The following is a 12,099-nucleotide window of genomic DNA, read 5'->3' on the forward strand; positions in this document are numbered from 1 at the left end:
TTATCTTTAACAATATTTTATATAGTAAAAATAATTACAATAGGTATTCTTATGGCAATTATACTATTTCAAACTAATCACACTATCCTACCAGAGTTATTGAATTGAAAGTTTCAAAAACAGCTTAGGTATCATGCTGTAACCGACTTGGATACGGCTAAGTATCCAATATTATATTAAATATATATTATAACAGAAAATAGTTAAAAAGGACAAACATTTAAATAGTTTAATAAGGAAAATCAATATTTTATTACGATCCTTAAAAATAATAGAACAGATTCTATTTTTTTAAGTCAATGTCAATGTCAACTGTCATTGTCCAAAAAGGTTGTATTTTTCTTTAAAAAAATAATAAACTTTTGTAAACTGTTATGTTAAGTTAATACTGATAGTAAAAATAAGTCTTGTGTATTTTTAAATTAAAACAAATCAGAAGATTTACCTGAAAATTTGATATGGATTATTGTATACAATGTGGTGAGGATTCAAAATACAAATGCCCAATTTGTAGAGAGCCATAGTAAGTACATTAACATACTTAACACTGTTAGATTCAATAAATAACGTATAAAAGCACCTCCATATTTATTGTAGTTGCTCAGTTGCTTGCTGTAAGCTTCACAAAGAGAGCCCATGCTCGCCACCACCATCACAAGTCCAAGCTCCAAAAGAAGAATCTCCTAACATAGATGAGTTTCCTACAGATGACACAGTGCCACCTGAAAGGCTGAAGTTACTGGGTATAAATTGAGTTTTTTAAATATTTAATGTATTAGAATTTATTTTTTCTTAATTTTTACAAGAAAATAACACCTAAAATTTTAATATAAACTATATATAACTTACAGTTTACAGTAGGCTATAGCTTATTATCCGACATTTAAGTTACTTTAGTAATGTCAACGAACCCAAAATCCAGCAGCTGATCTTATTTTATACACCTTTCATATAAAATCATGATCAAATGAAATGACAGACTTTACTCATGTTATTTTTAAATAATTCCTTTTCAGAACAATCAACTGAATTAAGAAAATGCTTACAAAATCCACATGTAAGAGAGATACTAGAAATATTGGATTCTTCACCACACCCTGACCTACTAATCAATCAGTATATGCAAGAACCAATATTTACAGAATTTGTTGATGCTTGTTTAAATGTTGTTCAAAACAGCAGTAATGATGAATAAACTTGAATGTTTAAGATATAAAATAAAAGGAAAATGTAACTGAATTGTTTACTAATTAAAACAATTTATTAAATAAAGTGTGACCAAAATTATGCAAATTAATTTATTTAAATAATGATTTCATTAAATTAACATTTATATGGAATAATTTCACTAAACATTTAAAAGAGCTTCTCTCAATAAAGTGTCTAATTCTTCAGATTTTTTCTTCTCTTCATTTAACTTCAGTTCCAGATCAGATACAACATCTTTGTAGGTGGTATATGTGGATATATTTTGATTTACTAATTGAATATTTTCTTGAACCATAGTACAATCTTTATCTTCTAAGGTTAAATTCAAATCAAATGACTTGTTATGTATCTTTCGCCGTTTTGCTTCTATAATATAATCAACGTCATCTTCATATTCCAATGCGCGATGCTTACTTTTAGTATAAACATCTACTTCATATAACCAATGGGAATTACGATATTCCTCTAAATCAGATTTGATATATATAGCAAATTTATTTTCAAAATTATTTAAACTATTAATTTTTTCATACACAATGACATTTAATAAATCTATTAAATCATAATTATTAAAATATTCATTGAATTGATCACTTTGCATATCTATGTCAGAAAATTCATTTGGTAAGATAGCCACAACTTTACAGACAACTTCTTCAGGGTCTTGAAACCAACTTATCTGATTACAATATTTCCTAATCTGTTTTTGCATATCAGTTAAACTATTGGGTAGGAAGGCGGATACAGGGTTTGGAAGTTTCAACTTCCCCATCATATATTTTATGGCACTTATATTATCTGACTGTTTCACACTGCTAGTAATGAACTCATATGGCTTGGGATAAGGTGAAGTATCATCTAAATATTTATTTAATTCTAAAGGAAATGACATATAGTTAAAATTGTCTTCATTTGTTATTACTTGAGTCAATTTATCAACAGCACAGTTGTAGCAAGTCACTAATTTTTGCAAATCTTTAAGTACCAAATCTGTTTGTTGGTCCTTTTCAGATTTTAATTTATGCCATATTTCGAAACCCAAGTATCTTTGGCAAATCGATTTAAGATAATCTATTTCAAGAGGTGGTGACTTAGGAAAATTCTTTGCCAGCCACTTTAACGCATTTTTAGTACAAGCATTAATGGAATCATTGACATTTTCAGGTTCAAGGGTAAATACCTTATAGCCTGAAATAGTATTATTATTTTTTAAAATGTTTAATTTGTCTTGAAGTTGATTCAGTATACCAGTATCCTTAAATTGTACTGTGACAAGAACAATTGGTATCACTTGATATTGATATTTACACTTCAGTGTTTGCTCTATTATATCTATGCAGTTATTATCACTTTCTGTGTTGTAAAATATTACACCATTAGCACCATTCAGAGCCTCATTAGCTATGCTTAATTTGTCTTTATTAATCAGACTAATTGAAATAGCAAATTCCATCAAATTATTCCATGACTGTTTATTAACAAAAATCAAACTGTCACTTGTATCATGTATGTTTCGATCACTAAAAACATCATTTAGCCATTTTTCGATGTTTATTTTTTTATAAAGATATTTCGCTTCACCAGGCGACACTAGAGCAACTTTCCAAAAGAAACATTTATCATAAGGATACTCTATTTGTTTCATGCGCTTCAAGAGAGGTGATCGAATAATATCTAAAACATTGTATGGTTTTGGTGTTGGTATCGGTTTCAATTCTCCTGTAAATCTATAACCTCTGTGAATAGCATTCATATTTTTTAATGCTGCTCTTTCACTCAATCTCCTTAAACATCTTGCTTCTTCTTGAGGCGTTTTGTCTGGTAACCAAACTGGAGTTTCTTCCAAAAGACTTCGCCTTTTATAATTTCTAACAAATTGTAATCTCCATATTAAGAACCATTTTTTCATAACCTTTCTAGTTCTGAAAATTTCAGCTTTAAGTTCAGAATCACAAATTTCATTAAGTAAATCTGAACACATGCTTTCAGTGATTTCTTTGGCAAATGAAATTAGATTTTCTAAACGTTCATTCTCTTCTTTAACAATAACTCCCACTTCTTCATCTCGAATCTCATTAATAAGTTCATCTAATAGTTCAACAGATTCATGTTCGACTCTCTCTTTAAATAACCTTTCTTTCTCCTCAGCAATAAGCTTTAATTGCATTTTCTTTTCTTCTTCTAGTTTTCTCTTTAATTCCTCTTGTTTCTTTGCTTCTTCTTTCTTACGTTTTTCTTCAATTTCCAATTTTCTCAGCTCTTCCATTTTTCTCAACTCCTCCATTTTTTTCCTCATTTCTTCATTACGTTTAGCTTCTTCTTTTCTTTGCAACTCAAGTTTTTCTTGCTCCACCCTATTTATTTCCTGCAGTCTTTTTTGCTCTTCTTCATTTTCTTGCTCGACGCTAGGTAATTCGGCAGTTGATTTACCTTGATTACTATCAAATTCATAAACATTATTTTTTGAATGAACAGAATGAAATATGTTTTCAGCCACTGTTGGGGCTTTATTTTTGCTTTGAAATATGGTATATGGATTTTCGGTTAAAGGCTGATTTGCACTTTTAAATAAGCTTCCAGGTGATATTGCAACAGATGTATCACCATTTTGAGGACATGGATGGATATCTCTTTGTGTGTTATTTTCTGATTTAGAAGTTGATTCAAACAGAGTTTTAGAAGTAAAAGGATTTGTTATTGATGACTGATCTTGTGCAGGTTTAGCAAAAATGTTAGAACCTTTGCTTATACTATCCACAGGCTTTTGAAATAAGTTATGATTTTCGACTCTTGTGGAAACATTGCTAGGAATGTTTTCGGGCTTAGAAAACAAATTTGTATTTGCGCTCATAAAAATATTATTGCTATTCACGACATTTGTCTCATTTTTCTTATCAACATGCTGATTAAATATAGATTTACCAATAACAGATTTTTTTAAACCATCACCTACTTGTTTAGTATTAAATAAATTATTTGAAGCATTCAACGAATTTCCATTTTCACCTCCCTTATTAAAAATATTTTGCCTATCTGAAAAGGATTCTGTTGCAAAGACCGTACTTCGTGTCTGAAACACATTACCTGGGAGGATAGGAACAGTTTCTGTTTTTTGTGGCTTTGAAAATGTAAATATATTTTTAGAACTTTCCAAAACTTTCTCTGGTGAATTTTTAATAACTTCTGTTGATGCAACTGGAATAGCTGCTTGAAAAGAAAAGACTTTGCTTTGATTTGTGTCATATTCTGCCTTTGAAAATAAGTTATGATTTTTTCTTGGACTAAGTTCAGCTTTGACAAACATACCACTTTTCTTTGGTTCTAAAATTCCAATATTTTTACCAACTTGTAAAAGTTTTTGTAATTCTAATTTTAAAGTGTTCACATCTTTATCACTATCATTTATAGTATTATACTCTAAATCTTCAGCAGTTAAAGCGGTCTCCTTTAATCTACCATCACTATTAAAACTTGAATGAACAGTATTTTTTGCATAATTATATGTTGGAAGGCGACCTCCAGAAATTACTTCACCAACTGTGTTTTGTCTTTTTGATTCTATAACTTTTATAGCTCTAGAGATAGGATATGGATCACTATCTTCAATGAATTGGTTTCTGTTAAGAATTACGGTTAGTTCAGCTTCATTTTTTGCAAATCGTAAACCATAGTGACTTATGAATGACTTCATACTTTCAACTGTTTCAAAAGCTAGTATTTTAATTAAATTTTCAGCTGGGTATAGAGATCCACCTCTTGGGGCGTATGCCTTAATAATTCTTGCTAGAGCCCTAGCTCTGACATCATTAAAATATCTCAAAAGTATACAAGCTTGTAGATATGTTGCTTTTTCCTTAACAAGACGGAAGAATTTTACATAGTTATTATTGTCCAAGGTTGTGTAGATTTGTATGGCAAATACAATTGCTTCTGACTTTTGAATTTCTTGTGGCAATTGTTTTATCTGAAAAATTAAAAAATAAATAAGAGCAAAAATGGTTGCAAAGTTTGGGTATTGTAAGAAATTTGATATGAATGTTACTAACCTCCCACCAGAAGTTAGCATCGCCAAGATTTAGTAGAGCTATATACCCCCGGAATTCGGCTTCATTGGGCTTTTGTTCAGGACTTACATCAGCATACATATGTTTAAGTGTCTGAAGACATTTAGTAAGATTGTCAGTGTTTAATTTTTGGTCAAACTGAGTGTGTTCTAAGTCAGCAAGACGGGCAGCACAGTGAATATGAAAACGAGCACATATCTCTACCATACGGATTGAATCTGCAACAAAGAACAAAACATATAGTGGGAGATTATAACATATCCTATGTAGTCAATATAATTTAAAACAATAAATAAATACCGGCACAACATAGAGCCTGCTGAGTAATATCCTTGCGAATTCCACGAAAACGATCCCACATAAAATGAAACCAGTCAGCCAAAGTTACCTTCACAAAAAAAAGGATAAATTATTAACAACATACAAAATGTAGTAAAATTTGGTGGGTGTTTTCACTTTAATTTTTCTTCCATAATTCCGATAACAACTTCGTCGACATGCTAGATGCCATTTTTTTACGAATCCATAGATTAACTTAAATCTCGACCAATTATGTCACATCAGTCAAAGTTGAATAATTACTTTTAGTTTTGCCATTTATATGTCATACGTCTTACCTGTCTAGAGGTATCAGCTATTTCATGCAGGAGGTAAACACAAGTTCTCATTAGTACTGTCGCTGGTCTTAGCTCATAGCACATTGGAATCTCTTGATCAGCAGAGCTACGACTGTACTGCTTCACCGCTCGCCATGGTTCTAATAGACCGTCAGAATCAATTATCGTTTCTAATGTCATCACCTGTAAACAATTGCTTACATTAGAATATAAAACTTGAAATTAGACCTTTATACAAATCTCGTTTTAAGTCATTTTAATTAATTTTTTTTTAGAGTGGTTATTAATAATATAATTAAATGAAATTTAAATTTACTTGATGTTCAGCTTGTCTATGTAGTAATTCTTTCTCTGGACACATATCAGGACATGTTCCTACGGTCGCTCCACCAACTTTTACCCTTGAACCTGCACCTCCCCACGCTCTAAGAATCCTGTGAGTTTTAAATTATATACATAAGAAAATTCATCCAAAATATATTACAGTCACATGGGTAATCAAATCATGCTTATTACCTAGATAAAATATAATTATAGACTACATTTAAACAAAAGCTCAACAAACCCCATGTTAGGTCTACCCATACTTTCTCAGCAGAACTGAGTCTAGAAGTTGCCACTGTTAATATATTTCAGTGATCAGTTAATAGATTATGAGAGTAGGATAATACCGTGAAAGTGCACTTACAGTACAGCACATAGTGCTATTTTTGCACATAAAAAAAAATACAGCAACAACAATATTTTTATAATATGTAATATTGAATCAATCAATTTATTTTACCTGTCCCTTGCATCTAATGTCCTCCATTTCTCATCAGGTGTCATTGATACCCTAGAACGTAGTTTGTGCAATTCTAGAGCCGCCTCTTTAGTATTAAGAAAAGTTGGCATCATTGTCACCAAGACGGAAGGTTCCATGTTCATGGTAGGTTGTTTACTACAAAAAAAAATATTATTTCCTTAGTTACAAAGTAGTTTCTATACATTCCAAAATGTAGAAGTTTAAGAGTATTTATAAGTTATTTTGAATAGAAATACTTTATTTAACTATATATACACTTACACTACTACTTTCTTCACTCGTTTTGGTGTAGTTGTAACCATTTTCTTCCTTATTGGTGATTTCATTGGCTTAATGGAACTGACTGGCACATTAACATCCATTGCTGCAAAGAATAAAACATACTATTTTAGTTGTCCCTATTAATTATTCAAATATAAACTATTATGTATTTATGTGTAAATTAATAATTAGGTACATGCTTAAAATTCACATTACAAGCCCCAGGAGATGGAAACTATGATCAGTAACTACATTACAAGCTATGGACTCTATATTGAACTATTATATTTGATTGTATAGTATTATTTATTATTTTACCCAAAACAAATATATAACAATGTTGTTGTTGAAGATCAGTCACTCTAAAAATCATGATATATATACAATAGTAAATCAGGTTTATTCTCAATACTACTGAAAATATTTACCCGAATCTGGAAAACAAATATCATACCATAACACCACACAACCATAGGCACAGTCAATTACAAATTTAATAAAAAAATAAGGGACATCAAAATTTACATAACGAGAGACCTATTTTTGAGGGGCAGCAAAAATCTTTTGTTACAAAGGCGATGTTGATGGCCAAAATAAAATTAACCTATTATATTAGAACCTATTCATCCAGTAGGATCTTGGTTTTTTTTTTTTAGTTTTTAAAATCTGTCATTTTCCAATTCAATGATCTAAGCCTATTTTTTCACTTTTTTGTTCTTTGTATCAAATAAAGGCATAATCTATTGAGAAAATATTCTGTTAAATATGCATGTTCTGTTACCATAACCATATAAGCATTCTTCACATACTTCACACCTTCATACAAACTTTTTTATTATTTATAACTGATTGCATTTTTTTCAGAGCATGGTGAAAAACAATGTAATTGTACTTTTTTGGCACAATAATAATATATAGCATAGCCCATAACCCAAATTATGCACATAACAGAATAAAATCCAATTGTTCTTTTGCCAAAAATACATGTAGCATTGTGCAATAACTGTGGGTGATTGTTTCTCTTCCTTATATATAAGAAATATAATTTTTAAAATACCTTTTTGCCTAGAAATTCTGGAAAATAAAGGTGCTCCACTCATGGCTGTCAGTTCCTCTTCTACCTCTGGGTCTGGTACCCAATCTGGATCATCATCCTTCTTACTTTTTCTTCTACTGAAAGATTGTAAGTTACTTAGTAATCATAATGTCAATTTCAAACTTTTGAAACTTTTATTAATAATGGTTTGTTAATATATGTTATTTATTAATTGTTTTATATAATGTTTGTCTCCATATAAATATGTTACAAAAATGAAATAGTTGGAAAAAAACAATATTAAGACAAAATGCAATTCAATACACAAAAGTTTGAAAATAATAATAATTAAGGAATAACCAAGAATTGAAGAACCAGCTTAGGAATTCCTGTAGCAATGTAATAGTAGGATTTTAAAGATTTGATCATGTTGAACCTTTACATGAGAGAATGTTTTAGAACAAGTGTTTATGAATCTTTCATGTAGACATTAGAAGCCAGGACACGGAGCTGTTTATATATATTTAGATACTTTAGAGACTTGACTATTTTACATAATATACAATAGACAATAAAGCAGAGATTTTTTGTTTAATCCAAATTAAAAGATAATATACTTACACTCTAGGCTTCATGCGTGTTACATCAAACATAAAACCATCGTAAGCACCAGCATTGAGCACAGCACGCTCCGCTGAACTCTGCTGATCATATTCAACAATACACATCAACTTCTTCGGTAGTAAGCGAATCCTTTGTACACGACCAAATTTACTGAAGTGCTTTTCAGCAGCCTTAGCTTCGAACAGACATTCTGGTACCTTAGAACAACTGGAAAAAGAGTATTCGAATTGGTAGATTTGGGAAGCTTTGCCACAAATGCCATCACTATACAACAGTTAAAGCTACTTACGTGATCGATGTTTTGTTATTAATTTTATCTAAAAGTGAATTTTTCAATACTTTTTGAGGGCTTTCGGGTTCTCGATCCATGTTTTTAGTATTTTAATTTAACGGTAACCTATAATAATGATCTAGACGAATTTGATAGTACGACCGTCTTTACTCTTATTTAATTACATGACCATTTTCACAATAACAAAATAAAATGTCACATAACAATATTTTATTTTATGTATTATAGTCAAGTTCAGGGTAGTGTAACGAAAAAGCAGCACAATTTATTCAGAAAATAAACAAACAGATTATATTGAAAAGTAAGAAATTGCACAGATAAAATAAGTAAAGTTATCACTGGTGTACCGATTCCGAAAGTAGTTACTCTTTTCTAACATTAGAAATACATTATGTTATTTAAATTCAATTATATATATAAAGCCGAGCTGAAAGTCAACCATCATTAATGATGATATTAAAGATGTAATAAACTAACATTTCTGAAAAAAAATCAATAATTAAGTATTTATTTCTAAATGCTTATGTATTTATTAGTATCCATTAGACACGCGACCACCTGTCCCTCTACGAATACAAGCTACCTTTAGCTCTCGATCCTTATCAGTAGCAGCAGTGTTTACCCTCAGCAACAGCTGCATTATCGTGTTTTGCCTAAGTGGCATGATTGCAATTTATTGCATATTATAATTAAACGCGTGCGCCAAAATAGTCACTGTACTACCTGAATTATTAATCAAAGATTCTGTAAAGGGAGGACTCTCCCTGACTCAAATAATATAAATGTGCGTCTGCACCTTGAGATGCTCGCTATAGCTGGCAAGTGAATATACGCATTAATCTCTCGATCCAGCCTTAGCATGTTGTTACTAGTCACCCTATGCTGTGACAGTTTTGTGTGTGGGCCACACGTAGAGCTCAGCGAGATTCCCTTTTTTAATGACCAGATGGATGTTACAAATATAGCCCAGTGACGCTTAGTTTGTCTGTAGGAAGAGCATGAATTTCGAGCCTAAGCTTTTCGAATTCAGGCCTCACTATTTCTTAAGAAGAAGAAAAAGCTTGATAGTCATTATTTTTACATTGTTAATGAAAATAATTCAAAAAAATTAAAGCTATCATCATTACTTTCTTCAGGTACACCTAATTTAGCAAATATTAGATAAGTAGCAAAAACAATAATGAATTCCAGAGATTTCTATAGATAATAAAACCCTTCTCTTTAGTTTTTATAATTTAACAGTAAAGAGTCCAGGGTATAGTAAGATATTGATTGTATGATAATATACATCTCACGATAAAAAAAAAACATTCCTGAGCTGAAATCTTAATGTTATATATGCAAGGGAAAATAAGACGGGTATCTAGTAAAATCTAAAACAATTAAATATATACAGAGTTATTGGTAATTCGATCGTTTTCCGTCTCGCATTTTTAAATTTGGACCGATAATTATTGTTTAAATATTGAAAAATATCCAGTGTTTAATCGTTTTTATAAATCAGAAGAAAAAAATAGATTTTAATTGATACTTTTTTTTAATAAATTTTTGAAGTTGCATTTTTGACTTATTTTGAAAAAATCGAAAAAACGCGATAACTCAAAAATGGTTCACTTTTGCATCATGCATATGGGGGTTAAAATTATCGCAAATAGTCACCCCTATCACCTCCTAACGGGAATACGTCGAATTACCAATAACCCTGTACAAACGTAACAACCTTTAAATGTCTCACTGCTAGGCTAAAGCTGCCTCTCCTTTTTGGGGAGAAGGCTTGGTGTACCAAATAATAGAAATGTATTAAAATAGAACTTAGCTAATTTTCAAAAAAGATTCATTGTATTAAATAAACAAAATATTTTAATTGGTAAAAGATGTTAGGAAAAGATGAAAACTAGGTATACAATAATTAATTATAATGACTTCCATTCAATTGCACTAAGTTTGTACAAGATTGTACCCCATTTTGAATCGTTTACACCTTAAGGAGGTAAGTGATACAGGTGTGCGAAAATATGGTTACCAAAGGGTAAGCAATTATATATTTTTCATGGGTTCGATTCGATTGTACTAGGTTTGTACCGGATAATTTATTTAATATACTAGAATTATTACAATCATTTTTAGATCCAATCGTGAGGATTTATACAATATAGCTTGTATCTGTAATTATTACATCTTACTCGACCACTGAAACCACAACACTACATAGTATTGCGGTTTCGTGCCCAGAGCAGCTAATTTTCAGAGACAATAAAATTCGGAGGACAAGAAACAACATTTTCTTCGCTTTTTCGAAAATGCTTTTCATATCTTATTAAAAATACATAAAATTTTAATTATTATATAATATTTTTAATAAATTTATATCGAAGCTTTACTCATTTTACGTAAAAAATTAACCGGGGCGGCATTTTTACGGTGGGTAGGAGCGGCATTTTTCACAGTACGTAGTGGCGGAACTAAGGTTGAATCTGGCATTGTTTAAAATAATTTAACGCAGTCCTAACAATATTAGACGATGCATTTCATCAAAAATATATATCCGAATGCGTTTGTACTTACTGAAGCGAAGTTTTAACGATTTCTTTTCTTTCATTTCTTAGAACGGAACTTATTTAAATTTTAGACTTGACGACAATCGATGTGATTATGTAATACAAGCACAGCGCGTTTAGTTCCGGAATGATCCGGATATCACACTAACTGTCACTTTCTACTTCTTTGTGACATTTGTGGTAAATTTCAATTAATTAATATGAAAACGGCTATATTTAATACAAAGCATTTTCTTTATATTGTTTAAGTAACAAAGAAGAAATTTAAAATTATCATCATATCTTATTTTTTTCTATAAAATATATAGATTACTTTGATCTACAAATATTACGTTTAAGGCATCATACCAACATTAAATAAGTTGATTCGTACAATCCAATGGATTTTGTCATCAGCAAGGTTATGTTTATATGGGAATCGGATTATCCTTCGCAAAGCGCTGCCACCTACGACACGGCCAAACTAATAGCCGACCTTTCGTAAGATTTAACATCCGCGACACGTACAAAGTTACATCACCAAGTCCTGCGCGACCGTGATAAAGAACAGCCAGCCTAGGTAATGGTGCGGTGAATCACCTTGACGTGACGTCATCGCAATAAATTTGGGTGTCGCATTCCGCTGAACGCCAG

General features: G+C 30.8%; 2 protein-coding genes across 3 annotated transcripts; one reads left to right on the top strand and one right to left on the bottom strand.

Moving 5' to 3' along the window:
* Window positions 1–299: 299 nt before the first annotated feature.
* LOC113403320 (zinc finger HIT domain-containing protein 3) lies at window positions 300–1,293 on the top strand. Its single transcript, XM_026643822.2, has 3 exons — window positions 300–523; window positions 598–743; window positions 1,017–1,293. The coding sequence occupies exons 1-3, from the start codon at window positions 459–461 to the stop codon at window positions 1,193–1,195; spliced, it is 390 nt and encodes a 129-aa protein (XP_026499607.2). The 5' UTR covers window positions 300–458; the 3' UTR covers window positions 1,196–1,293.
* Window positions 1,284–9,139, bottom strand: Xmas (xmas). 2 transcript variants are annotated; one of them, XM_026643821.2, is made up of 10 exons: window positions 8,906–9,139; window positions 8,614–8,823; window positions 8,014–8,126; window positions 6,957–7,059; window positions 6,675–6,830; window positions 6,207–6,324; window positions 5,891–6,073; window positions 5,574–5,661; window positions 5,256–5,491; window positions 1,284–5,173 (listed from the first exon to the last, which is right to left on the bottom strand). In XM_026643821.2, exons 1-10 carry the CDS (start codon window positions 8,983–8,985, stop codon window positions 1,349–1,351), a joined length of 5,112 nt encoding a protein of 1,703 aa, XP_026499606.2. In that variant the 5' UTR covers window positions 8,986–9,139; the 3' UTR covers window positions 1,284–1,348. The 2 variants fall into 2 exon arrangements, with proteins under 2 accessions (XP_026499606.2, XP_026499605.2); XM_026643820.2 differs by having other exon boundaries at window positions 8,014–8,129.
* Window positions 9,140–12,099: the final 2,960 nt, after the last annotated feature.

This window comes from Vanessa tameamea, chromosome 13 (genome assembly GCF_037043105.1).
Source record: "Vanessa tameamea isolate UH-Manoa-2023 chromosome 13, ilVanTame1 primary haplotype, whole genome shotgun sequence".
NCBI classification, from domain to species: Eukaryota; Metazoa; Arthropoda; class Insecta; order Lepidoptera; family Nymphalidae; genus Vanessa; species Vanessa tameamea.